At 43.8% G+C, this 23169-nt stretch overlaps 1 protein-coding gene across 1 annotated transcript; it reads right to left on the reverse strand.

The window, feature by feature from the left end:
* Positions 1 to 958: 958 nt before the first annotated feature.
* On the reverse strand, positions 959 to 19078 carry ALDOB (aldolase, fructose-bisphosphate B). The gene is made up of 9 exons (XM_033173248.1): positions 18970 to 19078; positions 10854 to 10970; positions 9016 to 9227; positions 7658 to 7712; positions 6535 to 6695; positions 6309 to 6392; positions 3946 to 4120; positions 2626 to 2825; positions 959 to 1536 (listed from the first exon to the last, which is right to left on the reverse strand). The coding sequence occupies exons 2-9, from the start codon at positions 10963 to 10965 to the stop codon at positions 1441 to 1443; spliced, it is 1095 nt and encodes a 364-aa protein (XP_033029139.1). The 5' UTR covers positions 10966 to 10970; positions 18970 to 19078; the 3' UTR covers positions 959 to 1440.
* Positions 19079 to 23169: the final 4091 nt, after the last annotated feature.

Raw genomic sequence — 23169 nt, forward strand, 5'->3', positions numbered from 1 at the left:
CAACCTTCTGATCAGCAAGCCCAAGAGGCTCAGTGGTTTAGATCACAGTGCCCTGCCCTATGTAAGCCCCATGTAAGCTGTCCTGAGCTGGTTGGAAGAAAGGTGGAATGAAAATGTTGTAAAGTGCCCTTACTCTTTTACCTGTTATCTTAGATCTTGCTCCCTCTTTTATCTGTTAGGATATTGCTGGCTGTTGATACTGGCGATACGGCTGTTGCTGTCTAAGTGTCAAACCTTACATATAGAGAAAGAGAGATGGCAGAAAAGTGGGAAGGGGTGACGATTCTCCACTGATCCAAAAGCCCAAAGAAACCTTCTTCATTGAGTCATGTGCATGACATACCATGCCGGGCTCACTTTCATTTGGCTACAAGAGCAGCACTGCCAAGTGCTTGGGGCTTGTGAAGACTGGTTCCCTAAAAAGAGCTCTCTTTTCCTAACTTCCACTCAAATATATCAAGAGCCTGGAAGTCAATTGCATACAAGTTGCACAATTACAGTTGGACTTCTGGAATAAGAAACTTGATGGGAAACGTGCCCGAAATTTTGGGCTAACCCTTGCTTAGATGCGATGTCGTTTAATCCCTCCACAAGCAAATCGGAGGGAATACTAATTAAGTAAATCAATATAATTTGCCTGCTAGCAAAGCAGGAATACTGCTCAATGTACATGTCACCTGGAAACACTCTAAAAAGGAATAAACAAAATAGAAAATTCTTTCCAGTAGCACCTTAGAGACCAACTGAGTTTGTTCTTGGTATGAGCTTTCGTGTGCATGCACACGAAAGCTCATACCAAGAACAAACTCAGTTGGTCTCTAAGGTGCTACTGGAAAGAATTTTCTATTTTGTTTCGACTATGGCAGACCAACACGGCTACCCACCTGTAACTAAAAAGGAATAGTTCACATGCCACGACAAAAATACCATGAGAGGGCAAATAAATAGAAATACACGGTTAAAGTTTCTCAATATTTATTTCATTTAATCTTTTCACTTTTGACAGGAAATTGATTCACAGTTTATACATCGAAAACATTATGGATTAAAGAGTGTGTTTCATGTTCTCTCTCTCTCTCTCTTGTCTGTTGCTCTGTCTCAGCAGCTGGCGATGTTATCAGGGGTGGAGAAAGAGAAAAAACACAGGGGCTGTATCCAGCTCCCCAGTTGGTTATGGGAGACATCTTTAAAAAACAAAACAAAACCAGCTGTCCAAGGAGAGGATTAAAGTCAGTGAAGGACGGATCCATAAAACCTGTCAAGTTATTTTGGAATGTGTAGATGTAGTGAAGTTATTTTAACCTTTTGCTGAAGAATTAGAAGTGTTTCATTCCAATCCGTTTATTTGCCGCTTCTGATGGGAATGTAATGTGAGATGTTTTCCCTTTGGATCTCCTGCCAGCTGCGAAGAGGGGCAAGCTAGTTGAGCCGTTTTCTGACTTAGTATGTGTAGCTGGCTGTGAAAAGCGACTGGGTGGCTGCTCCACCGGTCTTTCCAGAGGTGGTGTATTGGCCTTTGCAAGCTAAGCCATTTATCTGGAAATAAAAATATCAACCAATCAATTTTAAAATAAAATAAAATAAAATAAAATGGGAAGAGACAACCAAACACCATAGCTGTGTACACCCACATTTTTTTCTAGAATCAATGGAGGCTGAGTACTAGTCCATACACAATCTAAATCTATTTCTTTCTTTTCTTTCTTTCTTTCTTTCTTATTCTTTTCTTTCTCTGCCCCTGAAAAGCACTTTGTGACAAACTGGGAATCGGGGCAATCTCACACATTATGCATTATGTTTGGGTGTGTACTCTAAAGACAGCTGCAATCAGTCCCAGTCCTTTTGGTGATACCCAGTGTTTTTTTTTCTATTAAAAAAAATGTTTAAGGGTACAGTCACACCTCATGCTGCAAACGCTGTGGGTTACGCGTTTTCGGGTTGTGCTCCACGCCGAACCCGAAAGTTCCGGAATGGGTTATATCTGGGTTTCGGTGCTTCGCGCATGTGCAAAAACATCAAATTGTGACTCACGCGTGCGCAAATGCGGGTTCCGGACGCTGCGGGTTGCAAACGCGCCTCCTGCACGGATCGCGTTCACAACCCGAGCGTCCACTGTACTCTCATTTTCCTACTCACATTGAAATACTGCCCCTCAATGAGGCCAAACTTAGATTTACAAAATGTTTAGGGGCATGCGTACCCACACGTCACCCCAGAAAAAAGCACTGGTGATACCTATATGATTTACCTGTTTTCAGTTAACTTTTTGCTGCACCCACATGTTGGCTTTTAAGCATTCACTTAAAAACTTAACTTTTATCAAGATGCCCAAGTGCCACAGGCAAGGTGTGCTAGGTTCCAATCAAGTACTGACCCGGTCACCTCTAATACTATTCTCCGTACTTCTCTGCATTGGTTCTTTTAATTATACTGCCTTAAAAGGTGAGAAAAAGCCACCTTATACCAAGTCAAACCATATAATTAACTAGACCGACTGGCAGCAGATCTTCAGGATTTGAGAGAGGGGCATCTCCCAGCCCTCCTTCGAAATGAAATTGGAGATTGGGACATTTTGAATGCAAAGTTGGCTCCCCGCCACTGAGCTCAGGCTCCTTCCCCTCTTACCTTTGCCCGTTTGCAGAAGGCCTCCTGGGCAGCCTTCTTGTTCTCAGGCTTCCCAGACCAGGCAGCCAGAGCCGAAGCTTGCAAGGCCCGCCCATAGGAGAAAGTCAGCTTCCAAGGTTTAGGCAGAGGGCAGAGATTGATGGCATTGAGGTTGACGGAAGCCTCCTCCTCGCTTTGGCCCCCAGAAAGGAAGCAGATGCCTGCAGTTGGAATCAGAACGCAAGATACCATAAAGATTGAAGACTTAATTTGTCAAGATGTTTCTGCCCAACATTAATCTAAGTAAGGTTTTCCCAGTAGTGATGCATGGAAGTGAGAGCTGGACCATAAAGAAGGCTGACCGCCGAAGAATGGATGCTTTTGAATTATGGTGCTGAAGGAAACTCTTGAGAGTCCCATGGACTGCAAGAAGATCAAACCTATCCATTCTTAAGGAAATCAGCCCTGCATGCTCACTGGAAGGACAGATCCTGAAGCTGAGGCTCCAATACTTTGGCCACCGCATGAGAAGAGAAGACTCCCTGGAAAAGACCCTGATGTTGGGAAAGATGGAGGGCACAAGGAGAAGGGGACGACAGAGGATGAGATGGTTGGACAGTGTTCTCGAAGCTACCAACATGAGTTTGACCAAACTGTGGGAGGCAGTGGAGGATAGGGGTGCCTGGCGTGCTCCGGCCCATGGGGTCACGAAGAATCGGACACGACTGAACGACTAAACAACAACAACAATCTAAGTAAGTTTAAAACATAATGAGAGAGAGAGAGAGAGAGAGAGAGAAGAAGAAGAAGAAGAAGAAAGAAATAGAAAGGAGCTTTCAAGAGGAAATGGGAAAGAGGCAGAGATTCTTCCGATTCTTTATTTTAACAATGACATTCCTCTGATTGAACATGACTTGTAGGATAAAGTGATGGCTTGGCTATGAGGCTGAGCTAATAAAGCCTGTCGTCAGCAGACAGAACGTTTGCGTTATTCAATGTCACTTGATCTGTGCCATCCTTTTAAAGCCTATGGCTTCCCCCAAAGAATCCTGGGAACTGTAGCTTACCAAAGATTCCCAGCACCCTTAACAAACTACAGTTCTCAGGCAGAAGCCGTGTGCTTTAAAAGTGTTTTCAGCGTACGCAGTGGATGTGGCAGATGCTATTCCACTGAGTCTCTTCACACTTCTGGTCGATCGGCAGCCAGCAACATGGCCAAAAGTGTTCTTGCAAATCAAATGCAATGGACACGCATCTGTAAATCAAGTAAACAGCAGATTGGGGCGGCCAAGACACATCCTTAAAGGAAAGCCCGACAGATCGCAAGGGCTGGAGAATGACCTGGAACAGCCGCTGGGACGGTGCGATGGAGAGCTGTCACTGTAGCCATGGCCACCTCTTCGGGGGTGTACTTCTTGGGACAAGAATGCCCCGCAGTCACCATGTTGGGCTTCAGCAATGTTCCTTCCAGGTAGACATGGTGGTCGTTCAAGGCCTTGTACACAGCAGCCAGCACCTGGGTCACAAGAAGAAGTCGGGTTGAAACACGTTTGAGCATACATGTGTAGGATTAGTCCCACTTTATTCAAATGGGTCCACTCCAAAGCAAGTGTGCACAGGATTGCTACCTCTAAGCAGAGTTACTCTACAGCAGGTGGGGTTCTATAGGTGGTATCTGACACCTAGTAAACTGGCAAAGTTGTATAAAACAAACTCAAATTAATGTTGGAGGTGTAAGCGGGCAGAAGGAACAACGTTGCACATGTGGTGGGGGTGTAAGAAAATCAAAAACCTTTGGGATAGTATCTATGAAGAACTGGAGGGGGGGGAGTTTAAACAAACATTTGTTAAAAAGCCAGAAGCATTTCTTTAGGTTTTACTAAAATCAGATATCCCAAGCGATAAAAGAAGGATATTTTTATATGCCACAACAGCGGCAAGAATGCTTGTTGCCAGAAAATGGATCTCAACAAAAGAAGAGTGGCAGATAAAATTATTTGAATAAATTGAGCTTGCTAAAATGCCAGAAATAACTAGGAACCGAACAAACCAAAAGTTCAGTGACGAATGGGAGTGTTATAAAATCTATTAAAAAAAAACATTGTTCTCAAGTAAAACCTTTATTATGCTTTGACTAATTTTTTGCAAAATACAAAACAGTTACTATAAATAAACCATATAATACCAAGAAATGAGAAACATCTAAAGAAGGCAGATAATTAAGGGAAAGTATGACTCGTGTTGAGGTGGACGGAAGTCATCTCAAAATATTAGAATGTTAATGATTGATAATTTAGAATATTAATTATTGGTAAATGGTGGAGGGAAAAATGTTTATTTAGTTAATATGTATTTTAATGTTTTTGTTTATTTTTGGTTTGAATGTTGAGACTGTTTTTTCTTTTGGATTTATGTAAGAAGCTAAATTCAATAAAAATTATTTTTTTAAAAAATACTCTACAGCAGGGGTGGGGCTTGCTGTTCGATGTACACATGCCACATGCATGATGATGGATAGGTGCATAATGCACTTATCAAAGTGCACGTGTGCTTTTCTGCACGGAAGTCCCATTTGTACAGTAAGCCATGGCATAGGGACACTGTCCTCAGTATTATTTACAGGCTCCCAGGGAGAAAAGACAGCCTCTGGGCATACCTTTTCAGCAGAGAGCCTTGAAGTTGAGAAATAATTCTCAGTTTAAAGGCTTTTTATGTGTGATGGGCTGGCTGGACACAGAGGAGTGGTGGGAGGCAGCAGCTGGGGAGCCCCCAAGGGAAGAAGGTTCAGAGACTGGGGAGCTGTGGTGGGGTGGTGATGAGTGGTCAGAGGGAGAAGAGGGAGCAGACTGGGAGGAGGAGAAGCTGTAACAGGGTTTAGTGAGAAGGAAGAGTCTGTGGCAGAGAGCAGTCCTGAACCAGTGTCAGAAGAGGAGGCTGGAGAGGAGGGAGGCTAAGAGGTAGAAAGGAGTCATGCTGGTGATGATGATGATGATGATGATGATGATGATGATGATGATGATGATTTATTTGTACCCCGCCCATCTGGCTGGGTCTCCCTGGCCACTCTGGGCGGCTTCCAACAAATATTAAAATACATTAGAATATCACAGATTAAAAACTTCCCTAAAAACAGGACTGCCTTCAGGTATTTTCTAAATGTCAGGTAGTTGTTTATCTCTTTGACCTCTGATGGGAGGGTATTCCACAGGGCAGGTGCCACTACCGAGAAGGTCCTCTGCCTGGTTCCCTGTAGCTTTGCTTCTCGCAGTGAGGGAACCGGCAGAAGGCCCTCAGAGCTGGACCTGTGTCCGGGCTGAACGATGGGGGTGGAGACGCTCCTTCAGGGCATCTCCCACTCCTGCTGTGACCAGCTCCCCTCTCCCCTGGCTTCCCAGAACCAGACGAGGAATGAAGGGGGCAGAGCAAAGACAGACAAGACAACTGAGTCTCAAATCGCTTGGGAAGGACTTTAGTGAGGAGGAGACTTGGGGAGCTGTGGGATGGCAGAGACCTGCAGTCCTCGCCACTGCCTCATAGGGGCAAGATCTATGGGGTTGAGTTGCTGTGCTCACTAGGCCTGGCCTCTGGAGCCGGCTGTGTTTCCTTGAAGCTTCACTAATGCAGTGTGAGTTATTGCCAACCTTCCCCTGACATTATCGTTGAGGTGCAGGAACGTTGAGGTGTGCTTCTGATGCCGCCCTTACCTTTTCTGTCACATACTGGCACCGTTGGAGGTCATGGTCTCCATCGGGCAGGATCTCAGGCTCCACGATGGGGACTAGCCCGTGCTGAAGATTCAAGTGAGAATTTAATGGGCATCTAGATGAACTAGGTTCTAAGTTCATACCCATAAGGAAAGGATCCCAAAAGCTGCCACACCCTCCCACCACCAAGCTGTCAGGAAAACATTGAGTTGTTGAGAGTGTATACCTGTTGGCAGATACTGGCATAACGTGCCAGCGTATTAGCGTTCTCCTGGATGGCAAGAGTGGAGGGGGTCGTATCTGTAATTTTCAACACAGCACGCCACTTGCCAAAATCAGCTCCATCCTTCTTATACTGGGCACAGCGCTCAGCAAGGCCGTCCAAACCTGAAGGCAAAAAAAAGAGAGAAGAAAGATGGGGGCTTTTAGAAGATTTGTATCCCAAGGGCGGGACGCCAGTGGCTTGCTGATCAGAAGGTCAGCGGTTCAAATCCCCACGATGGGGTGAGCTCCTGTTGCTCGGTCCCAGCTCCTGCCCACCTAGCAGGTCGAAAGCACCTCAAAGTCCAAGTAGATAAATAGGTACCGCTCCAGCGGGAAGGTAAACGACGTTTCCGTGCGCTGCTCTGTTTCGCCAGAAGCGGCTTAGTCATGCTGGCCACATGACCCGGAAGCTGTATGCCAGCTCCCTCGGCCAGTAACATGAGATGAGCGCCGCAACCCCAGAGTCGGACACAACTGGACCTAATGGTCAGGGGTCCCTTTACCTATCCCAAGGGCAGAGGGCTACATTTTAAGTAGCGTGAATTTTAATCAGAATTTTAACTTCTCGTAATTTCCCCCCGATGTTATGGTTTTATCATTTTGCAAGCCGCTTTGAGGGAGTTTTATTTTTACACAATCAAGGAGTGTCTACATTTTAGGAAATAAAATTATTTATTATTTATACCTCACCCATCTGGCTGGGTTTCCCCAGCCACTCTGGGCGGCTCCAAACAGAATATTAAAAACATGATAAAACATCAAACCTTAAAAACTTCCCAATGCAGGGCTGCCTTCAGATGTCTTTGGAAAGTCAGATAATTGTTTGGAAAGTCAGATAAGTGGCAGGCGCCACTACCAAGAAGGCCCTCTGCCTTGCTCCCTGTAACCTAATTTCTCTCAGTGAGGGAACCACCAGAAGGCTCTCAGAGCTGAATCTCAGTGTCCGGGCTGAATGATGGGGGTGGAGACCCTCCTTCAGGTATACTGGGCTGACAGATGTGGTATCTCCAGAATTTTTTACAAATTCTGTTTGGAACTGAAGCGCTGTCTCATATTCCAAGGTTCAGAGGAAATAACTATCTCACCTTGAATGGTGGTTTCTCCATTCGTTCCTGCCAATGGAGCTGTGCCTTTGTCCAGCTGTGGATGTTTAACACAAGCATTAGCAAAACGCTCCCAGAATGACTGTACAGATTGGTACAGGGCCATTGCATCTAAGCTGTGGATTGGTTGATACATGGAATGTACTGGTATGCGCTTGATCAATGTCAGGTACGGGAAACCTCTGGGGCTCCAGATGTTGCTAAACTCCCACTCCAACCATCGATGGCCATTAGCCATGCTTGCCCAGGCTGGTGGAAGGTGTAGCTCAGGCACAGGCAAACTTGGCCCTCCAGATGTTTTGGACTACAACTCCCATCATCCCTAGCTAACAGGACCAGTGGTCAGGGATGATGGGAGTTGTAGTCCCAAAACATCTGGAGGACTGAGGTTGAGGAAGCCTGGTGTAGCTCAACAACATCTGCAGGGACAAAGGTTCCCCACACCTGATTGATATGATCTATATCAGGCTTCCTCAACCTCGGCCCTCCAGATGTTTTGAGACTACAATTCCCATCCATGGAGCCATGGGCAGCACCTTGAGATCCTTGGAAGTTAAAAGGGGTATATAATAATAATAATAATAATAATAATAATAATAATAATAATAATAATAGAGCTACCACGGGCCCTTGCTATAAAAATAGTAAATCGCTTTTTCCACCAAAGTGTAATGATAAAAATAGAAAAAAAGCCTTAAAGACTAATAACAGCAGTAAAACAAGACCTAAATTGTGCAAACATACACAAACAAACACACACACACACACATCCTAAATTGGCATAGCTCAGTTGGTAGATAGGAAAAAGATACCTGTCTCAGTTGGTAGAGCATGAGACCTTTCATCTCAGGGTCATGGGTTCAAGCCCCATGTTGGGACGAAAGATTCCTGCATTGCAGGGGGTTGGACTAGATGACCATTGGGGGTCCCTTCCAACTGACACCTCTGTGCTATCCTACCTACCCCACTTAAAAGAACGAGCACAACAAAGAGGCCACAGGTGCAACGTGTTACCTTCCCAATTCAGTGCTAAAAGCCTGGGTGAATAGGAAGGCTTTGCCTTGGTGCAAAGCAACAGACAGGGGATGACATTCCAGGCATGCTTTCCTGGGGAGAGCATTCTACGAGCGGGGAGCCAACACCGAAAAGGCCTGTTCTCATGTCGCCCCTCACTGCACCTCCACCCAGAGATGACACATGGAGGAAGGTCTCAGATGAAGGGACACAAGTGTCCGGTTTGGTTCATGTGGGGAGGTGCAGAGACAGGTGCAATGGGAGAGGAGCAGACACTGGCCAGACCCCTTGGCCTTTCTACAGTTAACCGTGGACAAGAGCTTCACCTTGATTCCAACCACAATGCCCTTGTCCTTGATGACAGCCGGGAAGAGCTTGCCAGTGCTGTCCTTCTGATAGAGGGTCTCGTGGAAAAAAATGACACCCCCTATCTGCTGGTTGATGGAGGCGTCGGAGGAGAAGAGGATGTCTCGGAAGGTCCGGCGGTTCTCTTCTGTGTTCTCCACTTTGATGCGCTGAAGCCGGTTACCCATAGTACCTGTGAAAAGCAAAGCAGGGTAGATAAAGTTAAATGATTAAAAAATATATACAGTATATCAAAAAAATCAGATTTTAAAGTTAAATCAGATTTTTTTATTTAATCAGATTTTTTTAATTTAATCAGTTTTTTTTAATGTAAATCAGATTTATAAATAAAATGCTTTTTTGGGGGGGGGATCTTTATAAAGATAGTTTTCTATTTAAGTTACATTATAGTCCAAAGGCTATTCATCAGGAAATAAGGATTTGTTTTAAGTTTTTCATGTGTGCTAAAACTCAGTCTAAGTTTTTTTTTAAAAAATAAACCTCATCAGTTAACAAACATGGATACATACCGGTATGCTATAATGTTATTGCTATAGTTAAATAAATTGTTCTTATGTTATTAAGGAAATGATTGCTTTTTTCCTTCCAACAAAGTACAGCAAAAAAGTTGTCCAGATATAAAGTTAGCTTATTAAACCACACAATAATTTCATAATTATCTGTCTATGTATTTCTAATAGTATAACCAAATCAGTAATTTTTGATATAACTGTAAAAAAAAAATACTCTGAAAATTTATTATTCCAAAATGAAACCTTCCTCTGGTTGTAAATATTAAGATTATGCCAGCAAGAATGAGTCTTTCTGCAAATTAAAAATTAAATCAAGTCTTACCGACTAGTAATTTAAATCGTGATTTGATTTAAATCAAATCCACCCTGGAGCAAAGACTTTATGCCAAGCCTAACCCAAGCACAATTCACCATAAGCTATGAATGGGAGTATCGTGGGCAGGCATCTGATCGTCATGCTCAGTTATTTGTCCAGTTCCAAGAGCAGAAAAATGGACACACAGAATCATATTGTGGTACGGCCCTTCCTGGAGCGCACCACTTCAGACCACAGGAGTGGGATTTCATCACAGAAACCACTCAGCCTTCTCCAAATGCTCTGGTGTTCTATGCAGGAATGCTTTTCAGTGTCAAGCATTCAGATTTGCTGCTCCTCGCCCACTGTACAACCTGGGAAGGGCTGTACCATGTGGCCAGAGCTGCTCTGTATTTCCTTCTTTGCCCTTCATAGGAATGTAGGCTTCATCAGTACCGTGCAAGGAGCACCTTTGGAACAATTATGCCGTGAAATAAAAAGGTTTCCATTATTAATTAATTTAGAATAGAATAGAATAGAACAGAATTAATCTTTATTGTCATTGTCCCCTTGCGGGAACAAAGAAATTCCTCTTTTTATTTTTTTTAAATTTTAATTTATTTTAATTTATTGTTATTATTTGATTTGTAGCCCCCTTACATGCCATTATGTCTCCTAAGCATGATATCAAGCATCAAATTTCTCATTTTTTGTTTTGTTTTTTGTTTCTTTTCTAATCTGTACAAGTTGTGTGTAAGTTATGTAAATGCAAAAGTAGTAAGTATTAGTGTATATATAATATACAGAATGGTGTACAAGTTATGTATATGACACAAGTTTAAGAGCATTTTTTATTTATATAAATTTGTATATACATATATAAGTTATAAACGTTGTATATTATTGTTTAGATTATTATTATGAGAAAACTTAATAAAAATTAAATTACAAAAAAGCATCAAATTGTTAGTGCTTTCCCCACAAAACTCACCAACAGATTCATCTGCAGCCAGGATTCCTTTGCCTGTGGCCACGATCCTCTGAGCCGTTTCTGAGAGGGATTTCTTCTGCTCCGGAGAGAGGGCTGGAAACTGATGCGTCATAATGGCTGAAAACAAACCATAATCCCAGGTTAGAAAGCAGTCCAAACACCATTTGATGTTTTGTTTTACATTCTGGATGCCACGATGCTATGTTTTAAATAGCAGAACAACAAGAGGGCATTTTTACCGGTATATCAAAAGGCGGAATTGATGGCCAGGGAGAATTTCTGAAATGTGGCGCTTTCGTGTTTTTTGTATAAAAGAGCTCGGCAATTTTGGGGTCTTCCTAAAAAGAACTCGACAAATTTTTGGGTGTCCTGGCTTTTACTTTTTGAAATGTGGCAGCCCAAACATATCGCCAGTTTTTTAAAAAAATAATAATATTTTATTCTTTTTTCCATATAGAAAGTTACATTTGTTACACAACAGTTATATTCCAATTCAACAAAAGACAATTGCGCAACAAATATAATTGCTTTTTAAGGTTCTGTCTTATCTAATTCCATCCTCTCTAACATATAGCTAGTTTAATAAAACAAAGCAAAGCAAAATACGAGTTTGTTTTTATTTTTAAGTCCACCTAGCCAAAATGTAAAATGCTGCTTGTGTTGAAGTCGGTTTTAGGTTGTGCTGGGATCCAGATAGTGAATTTTCTTTCACCAACAACTATTACTACCATTTTGCATCTCTTTTTTTCTGGTGCTACCTTCCTCCTCCTCCTCTTCTTCTCAGGGGCGTAGCAAGGTAAATTGGTACCCGGGGGCAAAAAAATAAATAAAAAATTGTCACCCCCCCCACGAGGCATGGTAAGGTCAGGTGGTACCCGGTGCGGAAAATTTCTTTTCAACCCCCCCCCCATTGATCCCCCCCCGCAAAAAAATGGTTTTACGTTATTTCATATTTTCTTACAAAGGAATAATAACAAGTAATAATAATAATAAACTTTTATTTATATCCCACCCTCCCCGGCCAAAGTCAGGCTCAGGGTGGCTAACATCAGATACATAACATTGGGATAAATCAAACAATAATTAAATTACCTCATAAAAACATCTCAAAATCAAATTAAAGTCTAATTAGATGGCTTTCCACAGGGTTAGGGTTGGGAACAGTAAGTGTTCTCTGAACTGAAATTTCAGCCTTTATGACATAGGAAAGCAGCCAAGTGAACAGCTATTTTGGTGGAGGAGGGTCAAGATATTAACCGATATGCATGAAATTTCATATATAGCTATATAATCCCTAGTACAGTAAGATTAGACCTTCGGAGCAGGCATTTTAAAAAAAAAAAAAATCCTTGATAATTTGTCACCCCCCTCCATTATGGGCAGGGGGCGGCCCGCCCCCTGCCCCCCCTTGCTATGCCCCTGCTTCTTCTTCAGCCAAAACCAGCCTCCAAGGATGTAAGTTTCATCAGAGGAAGGATGGGGGGTCTGTGACCTTCCAGATGTTGCCACCTTCCAGCTCCCATCGGTCCCAACTACTAGCATGAATTAGATTTGCTCATCTCTAGCTACAGGAGACATGTCGTTTTGTGCTCAAGGAGGCCACAGGTTGGGCAGAACACCAAGCTGTGCACCTTTAACTGCAGCCTCAGCAAACTTACCTGCGTAGATTAGAGTGTTTGTTTCTAGGTAACTATTTGATCTTCCACGCAGCAAAGCCTTTGCCCTAATGCTAACAAGCCCCCTTCTTTCGCCTGGCCTGCTTTGCTACTGTTTGCTAATGTATAGCTTTTCACTCTTTCCCGGGTATTATTCATGTGGAGCTGAAAGGTTTTCAGGTTTATAGGAAGAGGAAGAATTTCTGGGTTTCGCGTGGATGGAAGCAATGTTAGGCCTAACTGTAATGCAAGATGCTTTTGAGTCTAAACTGCTATCTTGTGGACAACACCTGAAACTGCAGAAAAGGTTTTGGAAGTCAAGGTAGAGTTTCATTATTTAGCCACTGCAACACATAGGGGCACAGCAATCCCTAAAATCTCACCTGGATTACAGATCACTGTTCTGCTTTGCTTGCTTGTTTTGTCAACCTCCACCTTTCAGAAACTTTTAAGGGAGTTTCTGTACAGGATGTGGAGGGATAGCAGGGAGCAGGTGAGGCTCGTCAACAGGGGCGTACCCAGGATCAAAACTAGGGGGGGGGGCAAGCCATGGTCGTTCAGGTTGTGACATTTCAGCACGGAAAGGCGAATGAAACCAAAATTTTAGGGAAATTATATATAATTATAGCAGTGCTTTATTACGGTAGTTATTACAATTATTTGCTTGAATTTTTAATTTTCTTTTTATTCTAGTTACATGACTTATAACAGGGGTGGCCAACTCCCAAGAGACTGTGATCTACTTTCAGCAGTGATCTACCCCCATTTTTGGGGGGTTCAGCTCAAAGTTGTTGACCTTTTTTGGGGATGAGGAATGCCCCATTTTAGGGGTTCAGTTCGTTTTTAGATTACTGACCACATTATGTAAACAGCAGACAAAAACAGCTTCAAAGAACAGAAAAAACTCCCCCCCAAAAAACGGAAAGTCACAAACGGCTGAAAAACTCAGTTTCCCAGGATCCTCAGCCCTCGCAAAGGAACTACTCACCATGCAAGGGAACTCAGTTTCCAAAGTTACCTTGGAACGATCAGCCGCTGCAACACACACACACACACACACACACACACACAGAGTGTCGACCAAGAGCTCAATTGTTGTTGAGATTTTGGGAGGGGGAGAAAGACCAGTAGTTGAGCTTTTTTAGGAGAGCTTTTTTTTTTCCTTTTAGGCTGCCGATAACCATTTAATTTTTATTTAATTTTTGCTTCGGGGGGGGCAGCTGCCCCCTGCCCCCCCCTGGGTACGCCCATGCTCGTCAACCTGGGAAGGTAGCCCATCTAGGAAAAGGAAAACTCTGGCCCTAAACCTCCAATGCTTTGTGGGATACCTTCGGGAGAAGAAAAGGCTAAGGAGTAAACCCTACAGAAATCCAGAGTGGAGTCCCTAAGACGGTAGAATAGTCAATGCTTTTTTCTTGGGGGGGACATGTGGGTACGCATACCCCTAAACATTTTGTGAATCTAAGTTTTGCCTCATTGAGGGGCAGTATTTCAATATGAGTAGGAAAATGAGAGTACCCCTAAACATTTTTTTTAAAGGAAAAAAGCACTGAGGAGAGTGCAGTACAGCTGGTGACAGATATATTGCTCTGCTTTCCTTTGGACCCCATCAGTGAGTCCAAGAAGGGGGTCTTGTCATCTGAGCAGCCCAGGACCTCAATACACACTGCCCGGGCTCGCATCCCAGAGAGCTCAGTTCCTTGCCAGTAACACGTAAGACTGTGGTGACGAACCTATGGCATGCGTGCCAGAGAGGGCACTCAGAGCCCTCTCTGTGGGCACGTGTGCTGTCGCCCTAGCAGGGTCGTAGCTTCCAAGTCGTTTGAGAACTAAGCTGTTTGAAAACTGAGGTCCCCCAATTTGAACTGTATTTATTTATCCCCCCCCCTGGTGGTGATTTTCTTGCGTCAAAATGAGAGTACTCCTAAACACTTTTTTAAAGAAAGAAAGAAAAAAAAGCACTGAGGTATGCCATAAAATTATATATCAATGGAAAGATAATTTAATGAAGAATGTAATGCGATAACTTTTATGAAGGATTATTTATTACAACAGCAGTCACAAAGAAGAAATGTGAAACACACATGGGGGAAAAATGAGATATACAGGTTAAAATGCTGTGTTGGCACTTTGCGATAAACAAGTGGGTTTTGTGTAGCAGTTTGAGCACTTGGTCTCTAAAAGGTTTGCCATCGCTGACCTAAGACCTGCTACTCTTCACAGTTCCTTTGGGCTTTCAAGGTAATTAATCTTTAGAGTCACGAGGACTTGGATTCCACCCCCCCACCCACCCCCAAATGAAGGTGGAGACCCAGTTGAGAATAAGGAAAGATCACAGTGCTTTTTTCCCCATCTAACAAAGAGAGTCACCCTGGTTATTTCTAAGATTGTCATTCACAACACAACAGGTTTTTGCTTCTGTTGTTCATTTCCCAAATGGCTTTTAATCCATTAGGGGTCAGGTCCCATATATAACTGCTGATTGTGTCTGCTTTAAAATCAATAATGTTTTCCTCCCAAAAAACAAAAAGTTCGATACAGTACTAGAAAAGGCAACGTCGTTTCACGGGACGTCCTGAGTTTAGAGACGTCAGAGGCATTTTAAGCAAACAAGGCTGTTTGCCTCATTCAGGTCCCTGGCAAAGATACAACAGGACATTGACATGAATTGTCAATAGTGCTGGAATTTGGCCATTCCCCAGGCCCCTGCTTAGGGAAGCAGAAAAAAAACCCACGGTAGATCAAAATATCTACTAATATCAGCACAAAGGTTGCCCTCTGTTAATGTTGCAACTGACTGGAGACCAAAGTACAGGAGTTTGAGGGAATAAGAAAGGGGAGATTTCAAAATTCTTGGCACATCCTCATTTTTCAAGCCACCTTAAAAGGAGGTGGTGTGGTGGCAGTTTGTGTGGACATACAGTTCTGCAATCTCTCCCTGGATTTTCTAACCCAAACCCTTGTACATAACTGTTAAAACTGTTTTTAAAAAAAACAGGCAAATAACCTTAAGATTTGGGCTGCGTGCACAACACACACACACTTTAAAAGTCCTAAGAACTGTACTTTGTTAAGTGTGCTGGAAATTGTAGTTCTGTGAGAGTGTAACTACAGTTCATAAGATTTTTGCAGGGGGCCGGGGGGGGGGGTTAATTCCTGGCTAAGTCACACAACTTGACCTCCAAATTTGGGAGTCTGAGGGGATCAAGCGCAGTATCTGACCTGCTTAATTTCTGGACATCCCTCATAATTAGGGATTCCTTAAATGTGGGAATGATCTCCCTCAGGAAGTTCTGGGAGGTTTTTAAGCAGAGGTTGGATGGCCATCAGTCATGGATGCATTGCAGGGATTTGGACTAAATGACCCTCAGGGTCCCTTCCAACTCTACAATTCTATGATGCCATATTCTAGGGTGACCTAGGTGTCCCATCTTTAAGAACCCCTTCATCCCTCCAGTGCAACTTTGTTATGGATAAACCCTGTAGCAAGAGGTAGAATTCTATGACCTTTGCTACTATATTTACTTTGCCAAAAGGTTTACCTTACTTGCTGCCACTCCCACAGCCAGAATGATGCAAGTGATTGAGCTATACACTGGAATATGAAGGCAAAAATGAAGAATGATCTCATGCATAACACTGGGCTTTCAAAGCGAGTTTCTTGACATTAAAAACATTATGTAGGGTATAAAAGTTTGATCACAGGCAGAATGGCTGTATCCTTTCCCAATATTTCTGGAGCGAATGCAGCCATGTGATTCCCTGCTCAATTGTGCTGCCTGATCCCATGTGCCGCATTCTGAAACTGACCCTGGGATTGTTTCTGGTCCAATTTTTGAGGTGCAATGGATATTCAAATGGTGGCCTTTGCAACACAGCTGGAAAACTAAAAGCTTCTTCCTAGCAGCCTCCACCATAGCATAATTGCTGCATTTTAAAAGAACTGCTGCTGTAGTATGCACAAACTGTGTTACCTGAACCCCACCTCTGCAGCTGAAGTGGTGCAGTCCAGGGAATGCTTCACCAGTTGTTTTCGCCTCTCTCTCTTCCTTCCTTCCTTCCTTCCTTCCTTCCTTCCTTCCTTCCTTCCTTCCTTCTTTCCTCTCTCTCTCCCTCCCTCCCTCCCTCCCTCTCTCTCACACACAATCTCACTTCCTTTACTGCTCCTGTGTCCTTTGTGGATACGTTCATAGATCTCGGGAAATGTGTATAAATTCAAACTCCAGGGGCATCCTTCATGCCCTCCAACATTTCCCTAATGAAAATAGGGATGTGTATATAATAATACTATTATTATTATTATTATTATTATTATTATTATTATTATTAATGTCCCACCAATCTGACTCAATTGTCCAGCCACTCTGAGCGGCTTCCAACATGTATAAAAACATAATAAAACATTTAAAAACTTCCCTATACAGAGCTGCCTTCAGATGTATAATTACTTATCTCCTTGGCTCGGGGGGGGGGGGTCGCAGGACCGCATACCCTCCAACATTTCTCTAATGTAAACAGGGATGTCCTGAGGAAAAGTGGCACATTCTGGGATCAAATCAGAAACTGGGATGGCTTCTGTAAATCCAGGACTGTCCCTGGAAAATAGGGGACACTGGTGTGTGTGTGTGTGTGTTTCTGCATCCTTTTGGTTTTCACTGGGGTGTGTGCAAGGGGAGGATTCTTGCAAACAAACAGATCTTGCGCCACTGTTCTTTTGAAGCTTTTCTTGCAGAGGTGTTTTTTCTTTGCAAGTATTGCATAACTCTAGTGTACGCCAAGCAAATTATCGACACCATTTCAAATAGCACCTTTGCCATGCTTAGCTAGTGGGGCAGGCAGGCAGTGGGGGAATCTGAAGCTGTTGTACTCCAGGCCCCATCAGCCCCAGCCAGCATGGCCAAGGATGCTCAAGGATGATGGGAGTTGTAGTCTAGCAGTATCGTGTGGTCACAGGTTCCCTCATCCCTAATGTAGACGTTGAAAGACAGTTGCATGCCTAATTACGTGTGGTTTGAAGCACCTGAAAAGACCCCTGCTCTTCTTGTCAGTTTACTGCTAAGCTTCGGAAATAAGAAAAGCAATCCGCTAGTATGCTGTATTTCAGGGAGACAGCTGGAGAGGAAGACGTGAAGTACTTTTGAACACCATGTACTGGCACATCTACATTTGACTTGGCTGTGGTAAGGTTTCATGCATGGATGGAGAGTCGCCAGCAATTATGAAGGGGAGTCTGGGCTGCACCTTTGGTTTCTGCAGCAATCCTGGAGTGAATTTGGGTGACAACAACACGCCTCCTTTTTTGCGGGACATGAAGATACTTACGAAAGCAAAACGTTCCAGGGACCGAGTGCGGATCAAAGCAGAAAGGAAAGGTGGGTCTGTTTGGGACTTAGCAGCAACCCCAGTTGCCTAAGGCAGCAACGCAGGTTGTTTGCAGCTGATGAAATGAGCTTGCAAGCATTTGGTTCTTGTTGGCAGGGCCCCACATTGTGAAATAAGCTTTCCGCAGCCACTGATCAAGATACAAGCTGGAACGTTGAAATTTGCACAAAGGGGGGTCGAAAGCGAGGAAGGTACTGCCAGAGCCCAGTCCTGCCTCCTTGACATCCTTTAAGCCATGGGTAGGGCAACCTAAGGCCTGTGGGCTGGATGAGGCCCAATCACCTTCTCAATCCGGCCCATGGGTGGTCCGGGAATCAGTGTATTTTACATGAGTAGAATGTGTCCTTTTATTTAAAATGCATCTCTGGGTTATTTGTGGGGCATAGGAATTCGTTCATCCCCCCCCCCCCAAAAAAACATAGTCCAGCCCGCCACATGGTCTGAGGGACGGTGGAGTGGCCCATGGCTGAAAAAGTTTGCTGACCCCTGCTTTAAGCTGTGAAAGGAGGCCACCTCTATTTTTGTGCAAAATTTGTGCCTTGGGGAGGAAGGGTCCCCGTGAATGGTAGAGACACTCTCGGCGGATGTCTTACACGTGGACAGACCACTTTGCTCATACGAAGCATGACCTGAACTCTAGTCAGCAGGAATTTTCACCCCCAGATATTATAAGAATTCATCCTAATACCATTTCACTCATTCTGTACCGGGCACAATTCTTGCCTACAGTAGAAATCCCTTGCATAGAATGATTATTACTATCGTCGTTTAAAAAGTCAGTATCTAAGGCTGCACAAAACCTTCTGAAAGGTAACCCTGCAAGAAATATCACTGGTTAAAAAGCAACAGCTGGACAACTTGCAACAAAAGCGACACACTTCTTTGTGCTGCTTCTAGCAACAAAATGCAGTCTTTGTTCAAGGGTTTTCTGTGATAAGGTAGAGAGAGAGAAGGAAACAATAACATACAATTATCCAGTAATAAAACGCAAGCTTCTCTCATGCACACGCACACCCCCCTCTCTTATCTCACTCTTCTATAAACTTTTCAAAACATGTATAACATTCATTCGCACGCACCGTTTGGGTGGTTGTATCTGCCTCTTTTGGAAATTCCTGTTGGTGAGGTGGCTGCAGCCAACAGGTCGAACTCTGCAACTCTGCAACAATTTATACCTTCATATGTCACGTTACTAGTTAACTTTTCTCCTAGTTCCCCCCCCCCCTTCCCCTCTCTCTTCCTCTTCTTCAGCTGGTTGGAGAGGTGCAAATGCTCAGCAGCTCTGATTGGCTGCTGAACAGTGACAGAGCTCAGCCAATAAAATGTGCCCCCCCTCCTTTTCATGCGCAAACAGAGCCTTCCTACCTATAGGAGTAACATATACAGGCATTAGCAGGCAGGAGATAACTGAGTTTTTCCGCAAGGAGGCTGACAGCACCATCGTGTCTAAAAAGCCAGGCCCCCTGAATTCAGGCATGCTTATTCCTAACTGCAGCCTTTTAGAATTCTGCTCCTAGATGCATGTTTGTATACAGGTCATTCCAGAGGCTCTTCCATGTATGCATTAGCATGAAACTTCTCTGTAGAAGGTCGTGTAGGGTTGCTATTTTCACAGGCCTGGGTGGGATGTTCTCCTCCCTGGACAGATGGCCAGAATGAAAAGAAGCAATGGAATGATGCATTTCCAGTGAAGCTGTTTTTCAATTTTTGCAACAAACCCAGGTAATGTCACATAGATTTAAAGCCCGTGATACCACTTTAAGAGTTATGGCTTCCCTAAAGAATTCTGGGAGCTGTGGTTTGTTAAAGGTGCTGAGAATTGCTAGGAGACCCCTGTTCCTCACATAGAACTACAACTACCGGTACCTAAATGGTTTTACCAGTCAATCAATCTTCCCAGAGAACATTGTTTTTAAACTCTCAAAGGAGTAGTTTTGCTTCCCTAATAATAATAATAATAATAATAATAATAATAATAATAATAATAATATAATATATTTATACCCTGCCAGCTGGGCGGCTCCCAACAGATTAAAAACAGAGTAAAACATCAAACATTTAAAACTTCCCTAAACAGGAGCTCTTCCCTAAACAGAGATCATCAGGAGGTTGGGGCTGGGTGTTCATCAGTATGATCTCTCCCAGCGGCTTCATATAGATGTTAAAAAGCATGGGGGGGAGGACAGAACCCTGAGGCACCCCAAAAGTGAGAGCCCAGGGGGTCCGAACCACTCATCCCCCAACATTACTTTCTGGACACGGTGCCCCCAGCTCCCAGCCCCTCTAGCCGGTCTCAGGAAAGACAACTTTGCCTAAGCAGAGAGGAATTTAGGCTTGTTGTTAGTTTTGTAACAGTGGTCAACCTTAGGACTGTATAGTGAAGGGCAGCAGGAAGTCAATCACAACAACAACACTATTGTGACTTGTGATGTGTAAAATTGCACACTTAATTGGCACCTTCCCAGTGCGTGCTCATTTAGTGAAATGCACGCACTTTTGAGAAAATGCAATTTGCTCACAACAGATGGGAAAAGATATTTGGATCTCTCACAACAGTTTTGTTTAAACGGTGTGGCTAGTGCATAAGGTCTTTGATTTTTCTGCAAGGCTTCTCTGCGCTACAAGCAGCTCCCATTGATTATTTGCAATTCACTGGACAGCAGGAGCCCTGGAGATTGTTTAGCCAGCCTGTTCTCAAACACAGCCTAAGTGCTCAGTGGCCTTGAACATAGACCACATTTCCATCGAGAGATGCAATGTTTGCTAGAACACTGATGGTTCTCTCCCTACGCTAAGTGAAGAGGCAGCACTTTTAGCCATCATGTGAACTGCTAGCTTCAAGTGACATAAAAGAAACAACAATATTTATTCATTCCCGTCTGCAAAGACTTTAATTTATTAGATTTATACCCAGATCTTCCTCCAAGAAGAGCCCAGCGCAGCAAACACACAAAAGATAAAATACCAAAGCATCTAAAAACATGGGGGGGGGGACGGAGACACAATTTAATCATGTGTTTTATCTTCCACATGAAATTAGTGGACTGTGAACATGCTTAACTGTGGCTGATTGTGCCTTAAATCCTTTAATATGCAATAAACCAGCAAGTTATTGAAGAGATGTGGGCGTGTCTGTTCCATCTCAGGTGTAAACAGCCATTTCACAATCCAAATGATACTTTCATCTTTAAAGACGCTTCTGTGCATCAAGCCCAAGAGGAAATCTTGCTTGGTCACTGCAATTCTGCGGGAGTGCAGGAAACCTGCAGAATATGGCACTGGGTGCGGAATTTCAGGGAGGGATTATTTACAATGGAACCTCGGTTCTCGAACGGCTTAGTTGACGAACAAATCAGCTCCCAAGTTTTTGAATGTTTTTCGGAAGCCAACACATCTGATGCAGCTGTTGACTACTGTTTCTGGGCGTCTGCGCCAATCGGAACCATGCCTTGGTTTCGAACATTTCGGGAGTCAAACAGATTTCTGGAATGGATTAAGTTCAAGAACCAAGGCTCCACTGCATTAAAAACAGCCCACCTTCTTGCCCTTGTGACAATTTAGATATGCATGCAACTTAAAGAGATGGCTAAATTCCTGATGGCTAGGGTTTTGACTTCAGTGTCCTGCATAACACCGTTCTTTTTTCTGTGTCTAGTGCAACCAGAATAATTATGCAAATGCTAAAGTTTGCATAGTTCTAAATTTTCTTAATTATGTGGCAGAGTTCAGTTTTTCTCAGTGGTGACTCTGGCACCTGAATTTTAAATGCTTACTTACAAAGCTCACGCAGTTCTGCCTATTCGGTGAGCATTGGTTTTAAACCATGAGTCACCAAGACATGTTTCTTGGGACTCTCAAACACTCCCATGTTGGCGTGCAATGCCTCTGCCTGAGAATTTTTACTTTCTTCATCATGCTTCTCCTTTGAAGAGCCACCACACCACAGCAGGAAGGACAAGCCATGGCGGAAGGTTTGAATAGCCGAGGAAAAGAACAACAGGACTACTAACTTGGCTTCCTGGAGCGAGCACTTATGAAGACTTTAATTGTCACTCTAAGGGAGAGCAAGCATCCTACCTGACTGGGTTGCCCCAGCCATTCTGGGCAGCTTCCAACATACATAGAACATTAAACATAAAAAAATTCCCTCTACAGGGCTGCTTTCAGATGTCTTCTAAAGGTTGCATAGTTACTTATCTCCTTGGCTCAGGGGTTGTATACTCCAGACCCTTCAACGTTTCTCCAATGAAAATTGGGGCATTCTAAGGAAAACCGGGACATTCTGGGATCAACTCAAAAACTGAGGCGGCTTCTGTAAATCCAAGACTGTCCCTGGAAAACAGGGGCACTTGGAGATTCTGGTATATGGGACAATTCGTAATTCTTTTCACACTTGCTGTTTGAAATGTGAAATGACCAATGAGCAGATTTACTTGCTTGTCACCTCACAAGGCAAGCTAGCTCACCTCAAAATGAAATGTTTTCCAGGTTTGTCCTTTGATATCACGTAGGACTTTGTAGTAGGGACCCAGGTGGCGCTGTAGGTTAAACCACAGAGCCTAGGGCTTGCTGATCAGAAGGTCGGCGGTTCGAATCCCTGCCACGGGGTGAGCTCCGTTGCTCGGTCCCAGCTCATGCCCACCCTGCAGTTTGAAAGCACGTCAAAGTGCAAGTAGATAAATAGGACCAGCTCCAGCGGGAAGGTAAACGGCGTTTCCGTGCGCTGCCCTGGTTCACCAGAAGCGCTTAGTCATGCTGGCCACATGACCCGGAAGCTGTCTGCGGACAAACGCCGGCTCCCTTGGCCTATAGAGCGAGATGAGCGCCGCAACCCCAGAGTCGACACGACTGGACCTGATGGTCAGGGGTCCCTTTACCTTTACTTTAGGACTTTGTAGTGAGTTGTTGGCCCACCTAGCTCAGCTCTGTCTAAAAGTGACTAGCCAGGCTGCCAAGATTTCAGACAGGAAAAATTCCCAGCCCTACCTGAACCTGGGACATACTGCATGTGAAGCAGATACTCTGCCACCAAGCTAAAACCGCTTCTCCTTGCCTGGCATTCTTCCTCCCAGTCACTGCTCTCTCCTAGTTCAGTCAATATGCAGACAAAATCTCAGCTATGCCAGAGAAGGCTCCCAGCTCCCAGAAAGTCTACCTTAATGGCTATTTGTGTGGTGGAGAAATATTGTACATGCCTGTCTGTGCACGTGAAAGCAGAGTGTCAGCTGAGCATAGAAAGTGTGCACCTGTCCTGCTCAGTGTTAAAGTACTATTTTGAT

Source organism: Lacerta agilis, chromosome 16 (assembly GCF_009819535.1).
Source record: "Lacerta agilis isolate rLacAgi1 chromosome 16, rLacAgi1.pri, whole genome shotgun sequence".
Taxonomy (NCBI): Eukaryota; Metazoa; Chordata; class Lepidosauria; order Squamata; family Lacertidae; genus Lacerta; species Lacerta agilis.

Excerpts from the sequence above, each read along its gene's own strand:
- ALDOB (XM_033173248.1), bottom strand. The coding sequence starts at position 10,965 with ATGACGCATCAGTTTCCAGCCCTCTCTCCGGAGCAGAAGAAATCCCTC. Across the intron at positions 6,696-7,657 it reads TGGAGAAACCACCATTCAAG|GTTTGGACGGCCTTGCTGAG; the intron begins GTGAGATAGTTA and ends TTTTGCCTTCAG. Across the intron at positions 4,121-6,308 it reads GCCAGTATGTGACAGAAAAG|GTGCTGGCTGCTGTGTACAA; the intron begins GTAAGGGCGGCA and ends CTTGTGACCCAG.